Below are 22,215 nucleotides of genomic sequence, written 5' to 3' on the forward strand. Positions count from 1 at the left end.
TATAGCCTATTGGCTTTATTATTTTTCTTCAAACAATTAGAGAGCATGCCTATTTCCCAAAGACCGCTTCTCCCCCTAAAACAAAAAGACTTGGTTCAGTAGTAGTCTGATTGTAAGTTTTCAGGGTACTCTTTCTCTGGGTGTAGCATGGCTGGCTTGATAGAACTGGGCACCGCATAAGAATTTCTCAAAACCACCATGCCTGGAGAAGTTAGTTCAACTTTTCTGTTTCTTATGCATTAAATTTTTGTTGTTTGGGGGAAATCACCCAGCATACAATACAAGAAGGAAAGTCAAGACATTTCAACTTAGAGAATGGGAATGAGACAAGAAAACACAGAGTACTGTCTACAGATTAAGAAAAACTAAGATTTCTTGGACATACTCAGGATGGCAAGAAGAAAGAAAAGAACCATTACAAACCAAAAGCAAGGCTAGAAGAAGACCAAAAAGGTGACAGGAGGCATACCTATCTGGGGTAATTTTTGTCCTGCTTGAAGTATCCTTTAGCAGTTCCTTTAGTGTGAGCCTTCTATGACACACTCTTTCAGTTTGTGTTTGTCTTTAGTTTGCTCTTATTATTGAAGTCCCTGGGTATAGAATTGTTTGAATGGTACTTTATTTCATTTCATTGACTACATCATCATTCCACTGTCTTCTGGTTTCTGTTGTCAGCTATCAAACTGTCACTTCTTTGTCTTTTTTTAACCTCTGGTTATTTTAAGATTTTTCGCTTTGTCTTTATTTTTCTATGATATGTCTAGGTATAATCTCTTCTTATTCATCCTGCTGTGATTCACTAGGAATCTTGAATTTGTTGATAGACATGTCTAATGAAAATTCTGTGAAAACATTCTGTGAAAAATTCTCAGCCATTTCCTCAAATATTGTTTCTACTTCATTCTCTCTCTTCTCTCTTGCTGGGACCCCAACTAACATACATTAAATCTTCTCATTATTTCATCTAATTCTCTTACCTTGTTTTCTATTTGTTTTTCTCCACGATAAATCTTCTGGACTTTTTCTGACTTGTTATTCCTCGTTACCAATTCCTTCTTCAGCTCTTAGTTGCTCTGAAATCCATCCATTGAGTTTTAAATTTTGGTTATTGTATTTTTTTGTTTCAATATCTCATGCCTTGGTCTTTTTCTTTTGTCTCTTACTCAGATTCTTGCTCATACTAAGATGACTATCTTTCTCAAGAGAGGATTTGCCTGCCAGATTTGTGGGGGAGAGTTTATGGCCAGGACAGCACCTAATCCAATTGTAGGAGTTGAGATTTCATGGACCACCAGATGAGAGGGAGCCAGGTGGCAAGTCCATGCAAGGCTAGGTTTACTTTTGGTCCACCTCCATTGTAGCCACATAATCTTTCAGAAGAAACCAGAACAAAGTGGGGGTTGGTTTATTAGGTAGATTGCAAGTCTTCTCATGACTCACCTATTTCCTATGAGACTCAATCCATCCTATGAGGCAGCTGCTTCCCAGGGGTGGAGAATTGCCCTATAGGCAAAAGTAGCTATGTATGGCCGAGCTCATTGCTGTGACTTCCTTTATTCTCCTAGAGCTTTAACTGGCAAAATATATAAGATAGTTACACTCTCAAGAAGATGGTGTGTGTGTGTGTGTGTGTGTGTGTGTGTGTGTGTGTGTGTGTGTGTGTGTCCAAGTTTTATTTTGTTCTTCGGTAGGAATGTTGGTCTAGGGTACCAATTTCACTCTTACTGGAAGCATAACTCTCCCTGGTTCTTTCCTGATTCTTAGTTTTTATAGTGAAATAGTACCCTAATAGTATGGGAGACAGTTTATATTTCTAGGGGAAAGCAGTAAAGAGGTACTTGTCCAAAATAGATCACCCCTTGAAGAAGTCTCCTCCTCTGCATATGTGCCAGGCACAGCCCTTTGTGCCTTCTGTTATCTCCTCCCAACCCTTTGAAGTAGCTGTTATCTCCATTTCAGAGTTTAAATAAAGTGGGCCCAGAGAGATTGAATAACTGGCAAATGTTGTCATAGTTAGTAAGGGGCAGATACAGGACTACTCAGCCCCAAGTCTTTTGAACTTTCAAGCCTGTGCTCTGTTTATGCTGTGATGGCTTTGATTCAAAGAGGAAAAGTTAAAATCGATCAAGGGTTAAAGTACCTTCTCTTAAAGGGTCTTTTTCATATGTAAGGAATGTTTGTAGATGGGGGTGTTTATACTTCAGGTTGCTTGGACATGCCAAAAGGAAGTTGTGAGTTCAATATATAATATTAATGTGCAAGTATTCTTGGCTCGTAGAAAAATATTTTTCCTTTAAAATTTTCAGTGGTCACTCACTGGAGCTGTCTAAAAATTCATGTCTTAAAAACATCTTATTCTATAAGATCTCAACCCATCTGTTTTGTATGTATGCTAGATATTCTTCATGCTTCATTCCTTAGTTCTTTTTCCTACTGGTTGCTATAAAATAAAGGATTTGGTTAAAGGACAGGAAATAGTAATTGCATATGTATTTATTTTTTATGAAATGATGAATATTATTGGCTAAGATGTTTCTAATTTTCTCATTCTATGTCTATTTACTGATTAAATAAACTTGTCCTTAAAATTGTCAGTCTTCAACCCAGCATTAATTAGAAACCATTAAGTTTCTTTGCCTTCTAAGTCTTGAGTTTATTTACTTGTGATGTTACCAAAAAAAGCGATCATATTGATAAAGTAATTTATTTCCATTTAGTTATATCTTGTGGTAGTAAACTATTATTGTGATTGAAGCTGATATTCAATCTTGCCAGATTATACAAACTGAAATTTATTTTAGTAAACTGTTTAAACATTCAAATAAACAGAAAGATTGAGTTAATTTTGAGCCAATCATTGTCACAGCTGATTCTGTGAACTTTTAGGTTGAAAAGCTTTCTGAATTTTAGCAGCTATGTTTAGTCCTCTCCCATTACAAAATACTGTTTTCATAAAATGCCTCAAGTTTACAAGGCCTGTTTTAAATAATTAAAACAAAGTGTTTCAGAACAGTTATTAGTACATGTTAAAAGTAAAAAATTAGTCTGCTTTTTGAGTTTTAATTATGATAGCATTAGAAGGATTTTGAATTGGCAATCAGCATCTCTCGTAAAACAAAAGAATTTATTTTTGGAGAAGTATTCAGAAAATCAATTAACGTATTATGATTTTTACAACTTTTCTCAACCTTCCAGTAATCAACATTGACAAATTAAAATTTTTATTTGTTAGATATGTGAAAATCTCCCCCCAAGAGATTAAGGAGCTATAAATTTAGATGAACTGAAAGAGAATATAAGTGTCCTAAAGATAAAGCTCAGGTTTGTGCATCCTAAAATGGATTTATCTCTCACTTGTTGATCCAGAAAGCATTCCTGAGTCTTCACTAGCATAATGTCAGGCATAGTTCTACATGCTAGAGATACAGGATGGATAAGAGAAAATCTCTGCCTTCAAGGAACTAGTAAACCAGTGATCCTTTGTTAAAAGCTGACCTTCAGTTATACATAACCTTATTTATGTAGATTACTATAACCCCTAACTTTGTTCACTTTCTGTGATATATAAGACCAAATAATGCGATTGTTATTTAAAACACCATTCCCCAACCAATGTGCCATGACTGAAATATGCTAAATAGACCCTGGTATCTTAGATCTCCTTTTAGACTCAGGAAGGCTGTCAAGGTGGGTGAGTGTGTGGGTGTGTATGCATGTGGGTGTGTGCATACATGTGTGTGGGACAACAGAAAGACCACCCCTATTCTAGTATACTTTGGCTAGTTTGATATTCTTCAAAACCCAAACAATTGAGAATCATCAGTTTCTTGTGTGAGACCCTAAAATTCTTAGCCAGGAATTATGGAAAACTTATTTATGGGTCTAATGAGTTTAATGGCTACTATTTTCAACTGTACATATTGGACATAAAAGAACTGTAGGTTGTCCCCTAGTTTTGAATAGAAGGAACTCCTCACGCTAGCCCAAATGAAAGAGGTTGAAAATGCACAGACTTCCATTTCTAGAAAAAGTAGCGTAGACTCACTTTTCCCTGCCCCTCCCCTATAACTACAACTAAATGCCCTGGAAATTTTTCAACTGACAGCAACAGAAAAGCTCTGAAAATTGAAAAGAAGAAGACTAGGAACCTTAGCACTTAAGGAATGACAATGTGGTGTGTTTACTGGGTTTTCTTTACCTTCCATTTACTCCTGGACTAGGTGCCAGAAAGAAACTACCCAGAACCAACAAAAGGCCTAGGAAACAAAAACAAAAAAAAGCCTGCTTTCTCTAGCCAAAGGATCAGGAAAAGGGAAGCCCAACAGAGACCTAGTTGGGCTCCACAACTGGGGCCCGGGGGGCGATCTAAACTGCCCACAGCACCAGCAGGAGCAGCAAAGCCCCTGGCCATCCCAGCCCCACAACCGGGGCCCTGGCCGGTAGTCTGATCTGCCAGCAGCAGTAAAGACCTGACCGTTTCAGCCTCCATCCCACAATCCAACCCAGTCGTCTGGTCTGCCAACAGCAGCAACAAGAGCTAAGGCCAAGCTGTACCAGTCTTTGCTCTACAACTGACCCCGGTGGGGGTCTGATCTGTAGGCAGTGGTGGTGATAGCATCTGCAGCAGCAGCAATGTGTCTCCCTGTGCTCCACCCCATGACAGGAGGAGATCCAGGCCCAGTAGCTCCTGATCCCCTCTCCCTTAAAGTTGCCCAGGGACAGCAAATGGCCCCAGGAAGCACCTTTTGTCCCTGCAGATGGCATCAGCAGGGATTGACTGGGAGTCCCCAGCAGCACCAGAAGAATGAAGCAGACCAAAATAGCATAGTAAGGGCTCAGAAAACTAAACTGTCATTGGAACTAAAGCTCACAAAAATAGTCTAGAACTTACGTACTAAACCTAGGCAGGGCAACTGCCTGCTGAAATAGAGGATCCTATGATCAAGCGTCTCCTTATGATGACCGAGATAACCAGGATGCAATGGAAAACCACTCATCATACCAAGAACCAGGAAAACCACAATTTGAATAAGAGAAGATAGTCAACTGAAGCCAGTACCATGTTGAATCAGATATTGGAATTAATCTTGCGAGGCTGTCATAAAATTGTTCCAACAATCAGTTACAAATTTCCTTGAAACAAATGAAAAGATAGAAGGTCTCAGCAAAGTAAAGCCAAAAGCATTTCCTAATGAATTAGAATTGGGATGTGAAAGAAAGAAAGGGATCTAGAATGGCGCCAGAATTACTGGCTAAGCAACTGGAAGGAAATAGGGAGTGGCCTTCAACTGAGATTGGGAGAGAAGAGATCAGGAGTTCAGTTTCAGACATGTGGAGGAATTTGATCGCCCTTTCTTTTCTTTTTTTCCATGCTCTGCTGTGTGTTCTTACATGAGCACTGAAAGGTGGATGCATCCTGTAACATACAGGGAGTTTGTTTTTTTTTACCTAATGTGAAAAATTCCCCATGTTTGAATATCCAATTTACTATCTTGCCTAAATATTTATATCTGCTTATCTTATACTCTTATTTCTGATTTTACCCCTAAAGCAATATTTTCCAGATCATCTACTTTACTTCTTTAGACCTAGAAACTGATTACTACAATTATGATTCAAAACCTATTTTCTGCTGCCCTGCACTGAGCTAAGTCATTGGATGTAAATACTTATTTTCTTTGTATGCTTTGCCTTTTTGTTAACTTTTTTGTTGTTGGTTGTTAAAAGACCAGAGGTTGCATTATTGCCTGCTGAATATGTTTATATTAACAGTTGTAAAAAAGTAAATTACTTTTGAGAGTATTAATGAATAGACCTTTAAATTGCATAGTTAAATCTTTTCCATCCTTCACTAAGCAAACAATTGAATTTCCCTTATCTCTGTAAAAGTTTAAACAATTTATATGCCATGTTTTGAGGGAAAATATGTGTTTCAGAAAAAAACTTGTTTGAAATCTGAATGATTCATAGCCATTACAACTTCATAATTTGTATTTGTATTATTTGTTATAAATATTGAAATTTAGATCATGTTCAAAGTATTTTTCAGGGAACACTAAATATTAATAAGTGCTAAATGGATGATGGGGGGGCGGAGTGTGATGAAGGAGAGAGATGCTTCCTAACTGCAAGACTTGGCTGCTAATGCACAATGTAAATATGGGGCGGAGATGGAGGGTATTTTATATGGTGTTTCTCAAATTTACCTAACAGAGAAAATTTTATTCTTTTTTTTAATATATCTTTATTGATTTCAGAGAGAGGAAGGGAGAGGGAGAGAGAGAGAACTATCAATGATGAGAGAGTCATTGATTGACTGCCTCCTGCATGCCCCACACTGGGGATCAAGCCTGCAACCCGGGCATGTTCCCTGACCAAGAATCAAACCGCAGTCTCCTAGATCATAGGTCAATGCTCAACCGCTGAGCCATACCAGCCGGGGAAAACTTTTATTCTTTTACGACTCCACAAGCTATCAATTTGGGAAATCCTGATTTAGAGTGTTAGCCAGTTACATTTTTGTTTCTTTGCATAATCCTGATGCAACTAAAATGAATAATAGAGAAATGAGTATTGCTGGCTTTGAGTTTCCTTTTACTAACTTATTTAATTTAAATTAGATAATTTAATTTGATTTAATTCAGAAGAAACAGGTGTAACTTGTTAGGGAGATCTTAAAACATGGTTCTGAATGGGAAGAAATTAACAGTACTCTACAGAAGTATTATTGAAAAAAATCTGTTAATGAACATAGAAAGTTCTGAGCACAAACATTCATTTCCCTCCCCCTCTTAGATGCAGAGTTGTAATTAATGGCAGGCAACAATGCTATTATAAGAAACGGAAACATTTGGAAAACAATCTATGTTAGTGACATTAACCGAGCACATTCATATTATAAATATGATTTACAATGTAATTTCATACTGTTAGACTTTCATAATTATTAGTTTTAATTTATAAAGACTAGATTATGTACACAGAGTTTGACAATTGTGATAATGTTAGTACTAGTTATAAATAAGTTCATGAACACTACTAGAAAAGTTCGGGAGCGAGTTTCTAAAAAGTTGTTCATTAAATATTTTCATTGGGCCAATTTCTATTATATAGTCCCACATTTAGAAAATAACAAAATGGAAGTGTGTAGTTCTGAATTTTAAAATGAAAATGACGCTTCTCTTGTGCAGCCCTTGAGAGGAATAGGACACCTGCGTTCATGTCTAGGGTGGACCCTACTAAGCAGTTGGTTCATGTCTGTATTTCTGCAAGATAGTGTGTTCTAAGAGCCTGCCTTTAGCATTTCTTTGTTCTTTCTGGAGGGATGTTTCCAGAAATTCTTTGGGGAGGCATTGGGGGATATGTTCATGTTTTCTGGGGCTCTGTCTTCTGTCCTTTGTGCTCTGTACTCTTAAGTACTCTCATTTACATCAATAGCTTCATTTACCTTCTATTCAGTCTTGCCTCCTAGAGAGTATGGAAACTGAGAGCATAGATTTTAGAGCTCACTAATGTCTGCGCTCTAGTCCCAGCTCTACCATTCAATACTCTTTGGCCATAGGCAACCTGTCTTAGCCTGAGCTTCCTGACCTATAAAATGAAGGCTAAGAGTATATTAGCTATTATGATAAATTATGATAAATAATGAGAGAATATATATAAAGTTCTTAGCAGCATTCTTGGCACATATGTTGTAAATGATGTTGTCTTTATCATCTACATGTTCACCCCCTTCCTTGAACTTTATACTCCTATCTAATTTCACCCTATACAGGGTAGGGGAAAGTGGTTTACAGTTGTGAGTATGCAAAACACAGAGTTTGTTCTTGTATTAATATTTATTAATTATTGAATTGTTTTCCATACAAACAACTGTAAACCTACTTTTGCTCCACCCTGTAAATCTGCAAGTCGTTCTTTCAACTTACCGTCAACCACCCTCTAGCTAATCATTTATGCTGCTCTCTTGTCAATTTGTTTTCTTAAGTATCTCTCAGTTGCCTCTACTGTATTGGTTTAGGTTTTAATCATCTCTTGTTTGGGTTAATGTAATAACTTTCTCTTTGGTCCCCCACCAAATTTTCAACCCATATTCCACTCTTCTGTCACAGCGATCTCTGGTCCCCTTCTCGAGCCACTTCTCCCCCTCCAGTTTTTCATGCCAGCAATGCCAGACAGCTTATAGCATCCAGTACACAGCGTGCTTTGACTTAGCTCTGGGCTGTTGCACATACTACCACTTATTTCTGGAATCCTCCTCTTTCCCTTGTTAGCCAAAAAAGCTCTTACGCATCTTTCTAAGTCCTCCTAGGTGTCCGTGTTTCATAGAGGCCTTCTCTGACCACCTTCCTGTCCACAGATGGTAAACTCTTAGTATTCTACTATTTCAATACTTTGTTCTATAATATTTTACTAAAATTATGTACATGTACTAACAGCAATCTATTAGATTGGGAGTTTCCTGAGGACAGTAATGCTTTATTAATCTTTTTTTGTTTGTTCTTTGTGTTTTTTGGTCTTTTCCCACTGGGAAAAATGAGGTAAATGACTAGGATGAAATATCAATAGAATTTTTAATGTCAGTGTTTTAATATTTGTGGAAGTTCTTTATATATTTAGCTAAAAAGCCCCAAATGTGTACAACCAAGTCAGAGTTCTTACTTTGGAATGTCTTTATCTTATAGATCTTCTGTTTTTTGGTGTGATTTTTTTCATTTCTTTCCTCCTGTGTCTACTCATCCTTTTCTTATCTGTTAAAAAAATTTTTTTTCACCCTGGCCAGTTTTCCCAGTGGTTAGAGCATCAGCCTGTGGACCAAATATTTTTTGAGGGCCTAGTATATACTAGGCACTCATTTAGTTTATATTCTAATATAAATACATGTAATATCACATGTAAATATGTATTACATAATATAAATACACATATATGTGTATATGTGTATACATGACACACACACACAGAATTGATGCTCATTATTTGTAGTTATTATGTTCTATAAAGTTGCCACAAACACTGAATGGGTGAGTGCTGAACCATTGTTCCTAGGGGAAATACAGGATTAGGTCACTTTTCTTCAACCAATCAATATATAACCTGTTTTATGGTATTTCTGTTTAAAGACACCTTATTTCATATATGCCAATTCTTTAACATTGAACTAATGGCTGGTGGCCCTATATCTCATGCCTGAATGAAGCTTATCTAACACATACATTTTCTCCGTAAGGAACATCACAGCCTGCTTTCATTTAGGAACACTAGACAGCACTTCAGCACTACACTTGGGGGCCATTTTAAACAGTGAAATCACCAACATAAATTACAAAATGTGAAAAATGCACTAAAAAAATGGCAAAAAAGAACACTTGATTACAGTTGGAGAGCTGAAACAAGAAGGCAGTTTCACCTTGTTCAACCTTAGTTGGTAATGGGCGTGTGAGGTGACTCAAATTTTTTACTGGTATGCACATTATCTGCCAATGACCATGAAAGTGTCAAGAATATTGATTCTGGATTCCAAATAAATTTTAATGAGTAAGTGAATTCACAAATACTTAATCTGTAAATAATGAAGATTGACTATATATCAACTCTGTGTGTGTGTGTATTTATTTTTGGTCTTCAATATCCCCACCCTTTTCTTTACTTTCGTTAATTGCTTAGTCTTGTTCACAGTTTTCTTACATCTCTTGTGCTTCATTGTACAATTCGTTATAAATATAATGAAGCTTCTAGGACTACAATATGGACAGGAAGTTCCCCCCATTTATCAAAGGTTTCCTGAGACATAATGTGTTTTGTTTGTAAACCTCTTATAGGATGAGAACTTTATATTACAGATGTCACCCCAAAGTTTATGTATAACAACTTAAAGTATTATTTTAAATTTAGTTCAGTTAGATGTAAAATTACAATTAACAAAATTCATATTTACATTATTATCTTTGAGATGCAAACATTTTTGTTCATATTTATCACGTCATTTAAAATAATTTGTATTATACAGATATGTAAAAAATTAAGACTCCTTTGATTAGCAAGATCTTAGGGATGTAGCACTCAGTCATTAAAAACATTATTTTTAACTGGGAAATATATGTGTTGGAGGAGTGTATAAAGTGTGTTATACATAGTGTAAAGAATAATAATAAAATGAAGACTCATTCACATTAAGAATAGATTATTACTAGTACCTTTAAAAGCCCCTTGTGTGCCCCTTCCCAATTATGACACCCCCTATAACCACTGTTCTGGCTTTTGTATTAATCATTCCTTATAATATTAATCATAAATATTCCTAAACAGTGTATTGTTTAGTCTTTAAAAACTGAGTAGCAAGCACAAACTTAACTGTGTAAGGAAAGGGCAATATTACCACTATTGTAGAAAGACTTTTAGAAGGGAAGCTGAACAGAAATTCTTGTTCCCAGGCTGGCTTCAGATATCCTGACAGCATATAAGAGACCCTGCTGGGAAGTCAGCAAGGTCCCAAGTAAATCCCAGGATACTTGGTTCTTCACAGACAGGGTGTCGATGCTGTAGTGCAGGGCTGAGTGCTGAATGTCCAGCAGGGATGCAGTCATAGCATAGGCTGCTCTGCATTTTCTGCTTTTCAGCTCACTGAGACTTGCCTCCAGCTCTCAGGAACAGGAGAACACTTCTATGGAGTGAAATGAGAATGCTCTGCTGATCCAGTCTGCAGAGAACAGGAATCTGATCAGCCCCTGGTCATGAAAAGCAAAACACAAGGACCTGGTCGTGGCTTACTTGGTCCTTCTATTTTTAGGTTAAAAAGGTGATCAGTGGCAGTGGAAATCTGTGACGACACATAACTGTCAGCCTAAGGTCTCCCTCCCTTGTACTCCTGAGGTTTGCCTTCTATGTTGGATCTCCTATTTGCTGTCCCTTGGCATCCTATTTACTTGGCAAACATATTCTACAATAATTTCTCCAGAAACTATGCATTGCAAATAATTTGAGTTCTTTGATATATAAAAATGTCTTTTTTTAAATTTTTTAATTTTATTTTTGTTTAAAATATTACAGATGTCCCTTTTTCTCCCCAATAACCCGTTCCACCCTGTCCCATCCCCCTCCCCAGTCCCTCTCCCCACCATTGTCCGTGTCCTTGGGTTGTGCATATATGCATATAAATTCTTTGGTTACTCTCTCCCCCTCCACCCACATACTCTCCTCCATCCCTCTGACAGTCTCAGTCTGATCTATGCTTCCATGTCATTGAATCTATTTTGATTATTGATTTTTCTGCTTGATGTAGAATTAAAGATTAGAAATAATTTTCCTTCAGGATTTTGAAGGTGTTACCCTGTTGTCTTCTTGCTTCTAGCGTTGCCATTGAGAGACTGGATGCCATTCTGGTCCCCTGATCTGTGTATGAACTAAGTCACCCTCCCCTCCCAGAGCGTCCTTACCCCCACTTCTGGAAATTTGAAATTCTTCTGGCCCACAGTGGTGTTAAATTTCAGAGTGGCATGTGCGGACATGGGTCTCTTATCTATCTTGCTGAGTACTTGGTGGATCCTTTTAATTTGTGCAACTCATGATTTAAGTTTTGGGATGTTTTGTTGGATTATTCCTTTGAGTTCCTTCCCTCTGTTGTTGTTGTTGTTCTTTTTGCTCTACTTTCTGGGAAATTTCCTACTTTCTGGGAAATTTCCTCAACTTGATCAGCCAGCCCTTCTTTGAGTTAAATTTCTTCATGTGTTTATTTTTCAAGGGCCCCCTTGTTTTCTGAAAGCTCTGTTTTTGTTTCATAGTTATAATATCTTTCTGAGGATATTAATGGTATTTTGAAGTTTTCTTCTTGTTTAGTCTGTTTCCTCTAAGTTGCTCTTTCTGTTTGTTTTGATTTCTATCTCCCAACTTAGAGACTCTTCAGATATCTTTGAAGCTTGGTTGTCTACTCATAATTAGAAATAGAGCAATAGTTCTTGATGTGGGGCAATTCCTCCCTCGCTCCTGGGGACATTTGACAATGTCTAGAGACATTTTTGGTTGTCAAAACTGGTTAAGGGAATGCTACTGGCATCTAGCAGTTAGAGGCCGAGGACACTATTAAGCATCCTACAATGCACAAGATATCCTCGCACAACTATCCAGGCCAAACGTCAGTGGTGTCAAGGTTGGGAAGCTGCAGTAGAGAGACTAAAAGCAGATTGAGAGTCTGAACTCAAAGGCAGAATTTGTTGACTTGAAGTGTATTTCAGTATCCTTTTGGTGTACTAAATTTGGTTTACCTTTGCTAACCCCTTGAAAATGCTTTACTTGTGACCGGTTTTCAGGTCATCAATAATTCTTACATAAAATTAATTTTTTGCCTCACATTATAAAATTAGCCTAAAGAATTTATTTGATTCAGAGATAGACCACAAATTAGGACACAAAATAAGTCTTAACAAATTCAAGAAAATTGAAATTCTATCAAGCATCTTCTCAGATCACAATGGCATGAAACTAGAAAAACCTACAATGAAAAAACTCAAAAACATTCCAACACATGAAGACTAAATAGCTTGTTATTAAACAATGAATGAGTTACCAATGAAATCAAGGAAGAATAAATTCAAAAGGGGTAAAAGACTTAAATGTAAGTCACAAAACCATAAAAATCCTAGAAGAAAACATAGATCTCTACCAATTTATCTTTAAGTTTGCTGATTCTGCCAGCTCAAATCTACTTTTGAGCTTTCTAGAAAAGTTTTCATTTTGATTATTGTACTATGTATTGAAAACATAGGCAGTAAAATCTCAGACATCTCACATAGCAGTATCTTCACTGATACATTGCTTAGGGCAAGGGAAACAAAGGAAAAAAATTAACAAATGGGACTACATCAAATTAAAAAGCTGCTGCACAGCAAAAAAATCTAACAACAAAATGAAAAGGGAGCCTACTGTATGGGAAAACATATTCGCCAAGGATACATCTTGTAAGGGGTTAATTTCTAAAATACACAAAGAATTCATACAACTCAACACCAGAAAGACAAACAATCCAATTAAAAAATGAGCAAAGGACTGAATTGACACTTCTCCAAAGAGGACACACAGATGGCTAAGAGACACATGAAAACATGTTCAAAGTGACTAATCATCAGAGAGATGCAAATTAAAATGACAGTGAGGTATCACCACACACCTGTCAGAGTGGCTCCCATCAACAAATCAACTGATGACAGGTGCTGGCGAGGGTGTGGAAAAAAGGGCACCCTGGTACACTGCTGGTGGGAATGCAGACTGGTGCAGCCACTATGGAAAACAGTATGGAGCTTCCTCAAACAATTAAAAATGGAGCTTCCATGTGACCCAGTGATCCGACTTCTAGGAATAGATCCTAAGAAACCCAAAACACCAATCAGAAATAACATATGCACCCCTATGTTCATAGCAGCGCAATTTACAATAGCTAAGATCTGGAAACAGTCCAAGTGTCCATCAGTAGATGAGTGGATAAAACAGCTGTGGGATCTTTACACCATGGAATACTACGCAGCTGTAAAAAATAATGATCTCTTATCCTTTGAGACAGCATGGAGGGACCTGGAGAGTATTATGCTATGTGAAGTAAGCCAGTTAGAGAAAGACAAATATCATATGATCTCACTTATAAGTGGAATTGAAAGAACAAAATAAACTGATGAACCAAATAGGGTCAGAGGTTTGGAAGCAGTGAACAGAATAATAGACCTCAGGGCTGGGGGCCCGGGGGGGATAGGGAGGAGAGGACAGGAAGAGGTTAGCCAGTGAACATATATGCATAACCCATGGACACAGACAATAGCATGGGGAAGACCTGGGGGTGAGGTGGGGGTTGGGTGGAGGGGGGCAAAAAGGGAGAAAATAGGAGACATTTGTAATAGTGTCAACAATAAAAAAAAATTTTTTAAAGAATTGATTTGATTAGATTTTTATTCACAGATTTAAACAGGTTTCTGTTTGCTTGGGTTTTTTGTCTCAATGTTTTATTTTCTCTCCCTTCTTCCTAGCTTTCTTCCTTTTACTGTTACTAAAAGGGTGGGGGGAGAAGCTGTGCTTTCTTCCTCATCTTTGTTCAAATGGGAAAAAGTAAAGAATTGACTCAATTGAACATAAAGAATCCCACATACAGATCTCAGAAAATTTCCAGAAAGATGTATTGTATTGAAGCACACTACACAAATGTAGAGAGAGAGTCCCAAGGGTTTATGTATGGACCGAAACCAATTACATTAAGCTTTTCCTGGAATTGCTTGCTATTGTCACGATAAATGATCACAAGTAAGACATTCAGATTGAGAATGAAAACATTTGTTTGAGTCCTGTCTCACTTTGTTATATTGTCTTCTCACAAAGGAAAATCTTTGAATAGTATTGAGTGATTATCAAAAAGGTCCTGTTTCTATAGAGCTCTGAAAGGTGTATTATTACCATTTCTTTTCCTTCCAGTTTAGCTTTGTTAGGTTGTTTCAAGAGAGAGATTTGAAGTTGTCGTGTAATTGATGTCCTGATGATGGCATGATGAAATCAGCTAATTCAAATCTTCTCAGAGAAATGTTTAAGTCTGGATTAGACTGTATTCTTTTGCTTGTTCTTTAATTGAAAGAAAAAAGACAAACATACTTTAAGGCAAGCAATATCACAACTATAGTAGCATACATGAAGAACCTTTCTCTGTGTGCTGATTGAGCACATGCATCCAGGTGTACAGTTTTTACCTGTAAAAGCCAACGAGAGTGTTTTGTTTTGTTCTGTTTTTGTTTTGTTTTTCTGAGGAGGGGGAAAATACACACATATACATGTGTGTGTATTTGATGAATTAAACCATTCTAGCTTTCAAATAAAATACTATAGTATATTGCTATTGCATTTGGCATTATTCAATAGTTGATTTAAAAATGTAGAAATCTACCTTTGACTTATCTTTAGTTCAGATACTTATTTGATAACTGTTAATCACAAGGGGCTATGTGTGTGTGCATGTGTGTGTGTGTTTTAATGCCTGGGCCTGGACATTGGTGTTTCATCAATTTCATCTCTTCCCAGTTTCGAGAGCTATCAATTTAGATTGAGAGGAGGACTGGGTAAGCAAATGATTGGACCAGTGGCACTCTGCTGGCACAAATTACTTCCTTCCTTATGGCAGTTTAGGACAATTCTAAATTAAAGTTTGAGAAGGTTGAAGGATTTCTCTGTGACTGCAGGTGAGACTGGAGAGGTTGTTGGTGACCAAATCATGGAGGGCTTTGAGGCCTTTCTCTTTGTGAAGTGTCTGTTCAAGTGTGTTGCCCAGATTTTATTTGAGTATATTTTCTTTTCTTATTTTACTTAAGAATTATTTATGTATTTTGGTTCTTGAGTAAATATATATATTGCACATACCTTCTCTCTCTGGGATTATAAGCAGGAACATAATATCAGATTTTCATTTTTAAAACATCACTGCAAGAATGAATAGGAAAAGTTTTTAAGTAGTTCTGGTAGAAAATGGTAGTAGCTTGGACCAGGGTGTGAGACATGGAGAGACGTGGACAGGATTAAGAGATATTTAGGATAAAGTCAATGGGACTTGTTAGTAAAGATTAGAAAAGTGGCAGGTAAGGTGAGAAGAAGGGGTCAAGAATGACTTAAGTTTCTGTTTCAAAATATAAAAGCTATGTATATTGCCAGTAATCAAGTTCTTATTTTGTTTAAGATGTTGATAATATATAGCGTGTCCCTCCCAAAATGTATACACACTTGAACAGCTAATAGCTGTTAAATGAAAATGAAATGTATTTTCATAAACACTGCCTTCATAATTATTCAAAGTGTGTGTATACATTTTTTGGAACACCCTATATATAGGATATTACAAAGATTATTTGCTTTGAATTTAAGAATGCTATTTAGAGTTTTTAAAAGTGATTTTGAAATGCAAATTTGTTTTCTGCTTTTATGGTTTAATAACTTTGTTATGAATTACCTCATGAATTATAGAAAAATATGTTCAAAATTACATTACTTAAATTTGATTTTAAAAACTATGGCTGTAGTAGACAGTGAAATATCAGTAAGATGTTGCAAGGAAATAGAAACTTAAGAAAATCAATGAATTAAACTTGGCTTTTTATTTTTTTAGGGGTCCCTTCAGTGTTGTACGACGATGTATCAACAGAGAAACTGGGCAACAATTTGCTGTAAAAATTGTTGATGTAGCCAAGTTCACATCAAGTCCAGGGTTAAGTACAGAAGGTAAGAGATGGATTTCAAGTAAGTTATTTGATGTCTGGCTTTATTTCATCTCCAAAATCCATTTATCAACCTAACCTTCATCTGGGGATGGGGAAAATGGAGGGTATAATGTAGTGAGAAGTGGGTGGAGACAATTTAAACTCCATTCTAGTTTATTAGAATTCTAGAACATAGTATATTTGAAATATAGTTAGAGTGATTTACAGATTTATAAAGTCATCTAGGATTGCTTATAGGCCTATTTTTTTTTATTAGGAAGAAAGTGCAATCGGAACATATTTTTTAAGGTCTAATTTTGAATCTTATGATATAGAGCATGGGATGGGAAGGTAGGGAGGGAAAATAATGGAAAAGAAATGATAATTGCAGATTCAGAAGAAACTCAGATGAATTTTCTTCAGGTCCATAACTTACTACCTTCAAGAATATGATCTAAAAGAACTAAAAGACTCATATTACATTGGGCTTAAGTCACATATGGTGTATATGTGAAAATTTGAAAGATCAGTGCTGTTAGGATTTGCAGAACTTGACATTTTGTTTCAAGACATTGATATAGGTGATCATATTAATGTAGAAATCTTTATAAACAGTATGTAAGCATTTAAAATTATTTTTTACAATTTTTAAGCCATAGTTTCATGTAGCCACAATTCAAATATGCCCATACTTCATATGGCGTAATTATTATATTCTTCTAATTAGCCTGTCTTCTAACTTTAGACTTTTTCATAGTCCAGTAGAAGACGTATCCTTTAGTTTTTTCCTTTTTAATCCCAAGAGCAGTACAGTTAACAGTTTAAATTGGAAAACCTAAGGCAGAGTGACCTATTTATATTTTATACAGTTACGCTACTTTAGGAAGTAGAAGTCCACATAGTATGAGCTCCAAGTTAATCTGTTCCTGCAGATCTTTTTTTTAGGATCCTTACCTTTAAACACTTTTGCAAACCTTTGAAATATTATTATCCATATACTGATTATAAAAGATTCCTGGAGGTTGTTACTCATAAAGAATCACTAATTGATGTTTTTAGTTATCTAATATTTGAAAATTTATGGTAAGATTTAGAGATTTTATATCTTATGGTCTCATACTGTGGAATTGGCTGTCATTACTTTTGAATACAAATTATTTTATAAATTTAGCAGAATTTAAAATTTACTTTTAATCAGGCTTTACAGCTAAATTTAACTGCATTTAAGTTTAATATACTGTATTTGATTTTCTGAAACCTCAGTTGTCAACTAATAAAGAAAACCTTCCTGAGTACTGAAGTAATTTTGCATAAACCTAGTTTATTAAACATATAGATGTGTTGAATCTTTATTTCTCTTAAATGTTCTGATACTGTTGAACTGTTAGTAAGATTCCAGTTTAAAATCACAAGTCTAAATCAATTACTCAATATACCTATAATATATTAATTTAGTTCATCTTTATACCTAATTCTCAATCTGTCCAGGCTAAAGAGAGTTTTAGGGAGACAATTCATTACTTTTTCATTTGGCTGAGGATGTTTATTGATAGATTTTTTTTCAGCAAGGGACCTCTAGAGCTATAGACCCAGACTGCCAGGCTGAACCTCCTTTTTTTTCTTTTTAAATATGTCTTTATTGATTTCAGAGAGAGGAAGGAAGAGGGAGAGAGAGAGATAGAAACATCAATGATGAGAGAGTCATTGATCGGCTGCCTCCTGCATGCCCCCTACTGGGGATCGAGCCTGCAGCCTGGGAATGTGCCCTGACCGGGAATCCAACCCCTATCTCCTAGATCATAGGTTGATGCTCAACCACAGAGCCACACCAGCCGAGCAGGCTGAACCTCTTTCAATTGTCACCTATCAGGAGTCAAATGCCAAATATTTTTTTAAAAGAAAGGGCTGGCATGTAGTTCATGCCTCTTAGTTTAAGTCTTGTCTTTGCCTAATATAATCTGTGGGAATTCGTAGCTCACTCCTTCATTACTTTGGCATTGCTTTGGCTACATAAATGTCTTCAGTCCTGTTCTGAAGACAAGGCCAGGTCATTCCACTGATCCTGTGTGGTAGGGTCACAACCTATAGATATTGAAAGATATCCAGTCGAATTCTGTGTATTACTTATCACTTTATCTCGTTTTCATCAGATTTGATGTTCTTCAACTGAAAATGTGCAATTTGTTTTTTATATTTATGACACCAAATGTAGCTTTAGCACAGTGACTGAGAAACATAATCAAAATTTTATCTCCACCCCCAACCATTTTTTTGCAATGGAGTTCCCATACCCCACACTGACAATGTTCACACTAGCTTGCTTTATTCTAATTTGAACACATTTTATTGTAAGATACATTATATATAATAAATAATAAAGTATTTATTTCATTAATTACAACCTCTTTGAACAGTGTCCCCCACTCCCAACTTCTTCTAACTCATTTCCCATCACTACAGTTAAAACATTTTATCTCCTTTGCCCTTGCAAGTCAATTTACAAATCGTTAGGGTACAAAATGACCTCATTTATGGCTAAAGATAGGAGATGCTATACTAGGAAGAAACATTTTGAAGCAAAATTTAACACAGCAAAAAGTTCAAATAAGTTGATAAAAGAATATCTAGAAATAATCTGTTTTTACCATTACATTCTCTTCTAATTAATCCTGTCTCTCAGGCAACAGATATTTTAACATCTATTATTCTTCAGTCTTTCCTTTTCTACTTTATTTTTGTCTTTGTAGTTTATTTGATCTTTGTCATTGCCTCAACATTTTTTCCTGTTTTCTTAGTGCATTTGTACTCAAGTATATTATTGGGTAAAATATGTTTTGTAAAGGGTCAAAACATGTGCTGTTTATTTGGATAGGTCTTTACAATACAAAGACAAATTTAAAAAGCATCTACTCTTAAGAGACTTATAGTTTAATAGTCTCCAACCATTGTATCTAACAGTTTTATGAGAAAACATGTATAAATTCTAAATATAATGTATAAACTAGCTTTTGAAATGAAATATGTACATTAGTTGGAGACCACTTATATGTTTCAATATTCTTATTACTCCATTGAAGATGAGATATTGTAATTATTTGAATGTCTCTTCTCTATTTTCCCATTAAAGTCATAATTTTTTTCTTCAGTGGGGATTTTTAATGTATAGGCTGCAGAATATCCAAGAACTCCTTAAATTGTAAGCAGAATTATATATATGTTCATTTTCCTAGGAAGAGAATTCACAGCTTTTATTATATTCCTACAAAGTCATATTATTTCTAAATGGTTTAGAACGTCTTTCACATTAGGATATTACTTCTGACTGGAGGATATTTTTATACTTACATACAGAACCCCCATTAATGAAATTTCTTTACTATTATCTTAAACTTTTAATTAATACACATTCTATCTCTTATTCTGCTGAGATACCAATGAAATATGACATTTTTCTTTTAAAAATAGATATCAAAATTAATACAGGCAAATTGCTATAAGAAACATAAGAAAGGCAAGATGTATTGGACACTGAATTGACAGAGTTCTGAGATCTTGAAGGGACTCAATTATTTATGGTTTAATTCTAAAAATTGAAACATTGTGGGTTTTATTTTGGAATATTATTAAGTTGTCTTCTAGAAAGAATATAGATGGCGTTCCAGTTTGCTTAGTCTTCAAGAATATCTCATTCTAAAAGTTCTAAATAGCAGATGATGTCAGCAAAGTTGGAGGAATAAGGACCTTCGACAATTCTCATCTCCATAGAAGCAAGGGTAACTCTTGCAAAAATTTCAAAATCAACATTTTCAGATCTGTGGAAATTCGCCAAAGGCTTGCAGCTATCCAGGAAGGTTTTTTGAGGAAAACAACTGATTCTTGATAAGAACAGTGAGCTTTGTGGCATTTTAATTTGCCTCACTCCCATTCCATTCTCTCCAGCTCCACAGTAACCTTGAAAACAGTTCATAATCATGGTTAAAAAAAGAAAGAAAAAGAAAAAAGAGCCTGGCTGTCACCAAAGAAGACAGAACAGAGATGGAACTTCTTCAAAGCCTCATACCCAGGAAATTGTCATTATTCGACCTGTCTGGAAGACTCCACTTACAAGGCTTGAGGCAGAAGATAACAGTTGGAGCAAACAGAAGGCTAACCTAAAAGCTTACAAATAAAAACTGATTAATAAAATGTCTATAGGGGCCCTGAAAAGTTTCAGTGTATTCTTGAGAACCAAGAAGGCCATGCAACCCTGCCTGGGTGGCTCAGTTGGTTGGAGCATCGTCCCATACACCAAAAGGTGATGGGTTGATTCTCCATCAGAGTACATACCTAGGTTGTGGATTTGATCCCCAGTTGGAGTGCATATAGGAGGCAACCAATCAATGTTTCTCTCACACATCCACATTTCCCTCTTTCTCCCTTCCTTTCTCTCTAAAATCCATAAAAGAACATATCCTCACATGAGGATTAAAAGGAAAAGAAGGCTACGCACATGCACACTGGCAAAAACTGGCAAAATCAACATTTTCAGATCTGTGGAAATTCGCCAAAGCTTGCAGCTATCCAGGAAGTTTTTTTGAGGAAAACAGCTGATTCTTGATAAGAACAGTGAGCTTTGTGGCATTTTAACTTGTCTCATTCCCATTCCAATTCTCAGCAATTGTAGTATGGTACACAAGCTCAGGAAAGATCTGAAAGGGACTTAAGCTCTCAACTCTAGCTGCCTTTCAGACTGTGGAAGCAGGAATTGAATGCTAAGGCAGAGTTGTCACCTTCCTGACTGAGTGTTGAAGGTGTGCCCCAGCACATACACAAAGCCTGTGAACAAAGACTAAGCTAACCAAGCTGAGACTTAGTGGCCACACACAACAAAGTATACAGACTTTACAGAATCATCTCCAAAATCTCACTAAACAAACAAACAGCAACAATAACAACAAACCCTGGAGAGGAGGTAATATCCTGATTTCCAGAGTTTTCACATTATTTCAAATGTCTAGTTTTCAACAAAAAGTTATGAGACATGCAAAGAAACAAAAAATATGGCTCACTAACAAGGAAAAAGCAATCGATAGAAACTATCCCTGAGCAAACCCCTAGATATTAGACTTATTGGAAAAATAGTTTAAATCAGCTATTTTAAATGTGTTGAAAGAAATAAAGAAAACCATGACTGAAAAACTAAAAGGGAAGTATGAGGATGATATTTCACCAAATAGGCACTATCCATAAAGACACGGAAATTATTTTTTAAAAGAGGACCAAATAGAAATTCTAGGATTAAAAATGATGATAACCAAAATGAAAGTTAACTGGAGGGGCTCAATAGCAAATTTGAGCAGATAGCAGAAAGAATTAGCATTCTTAAAAATAGGTCCATTAAGATTATTTATTTAGTTTGTCTCTGACATTTCTCTTAGCAATATTTTTTTCTAACATATCTCCTCAGACAAAGGAAAGAGAAAAAAAACAGATGGGACTATATCAAACTAAAAAGTTTTTGCACAGCAAACCATCAATAGAGCAAAAAGACAACCTACTGAATGGAAGAAGATATTGGCCAATGATACATCCAATAAAGGGTTAATATCCAAAGTTTATAAGAACTTATACAACTCAAAACCAAAAAATACCAACAATCCAGTTTTAAAAAGGGCAGAGGACCTGAATAGACACTTCTCCAAAGAGAACAAACAGATGGCCAATAGACATATGAAAAGATGCTCAACGTTACTCATCATCAGAGAAATGAAAATTAAAACCACAATGAGATATCACCTCACACCTATCAGAAGGCTCTCAGCAATAAATCAACAAATAAGTGTTGGCAAGGATGTGGAGAAAATGGAACCCTCATGCATTTGGTGTGAATGAAATGGAAAACAGTATGGAGGGTTTTAAAAAATTAAAAATGGAACACCTCATGACCCAGAGTTTACACTTTTGGGTATATATTCAAAGAAACCCAAAACATTAATTTGAAAGAATACACGCACACATATGTTTA

General features: G+C 35.9%; 1 protein-coding gene across 4 annotated transcripts in view; it reads left to right on the plus strand.

Annotated features, from left to right (window-relative positions):
• Window positions 1-22,215, plus strand: part of CASK (calcium/calmodulin dependent serine protein kinase) — a 370,370-nt gene that overhangs the window by 65,281 nt on the left and 282,874 nt on the right. For 2 of the 4 annotated variants that reach the window (XM_081126670.1, XM_081126672.1), the window contains exon 2: window positions 16,121-16,251. In XM_081126670.1, coding sequence (XP_080982796.1) covers window positions 16,121-16,251 — 131 coding nt within the window. The remainder of the gene's footprint in view (window positions 1-16,120; window positions 16,252-22,215) is intronic. The other 2 variants (XM_081126671.1, XM_081126673.1) reach the window with 1 other exon arrangement.

Source organism: Miniopterus schreibersii (assembly GCF_964146895.1).
Source record: "Miniopterus schreibersii genome assembly, chromosome: X".
NCBI classification, from domain to species: Eukaryota; Metazoa; Chordata; class Mammalia; order Chiroptera; family Miniopteridae; genus Miniopterus; species Miniopterus schreibersii.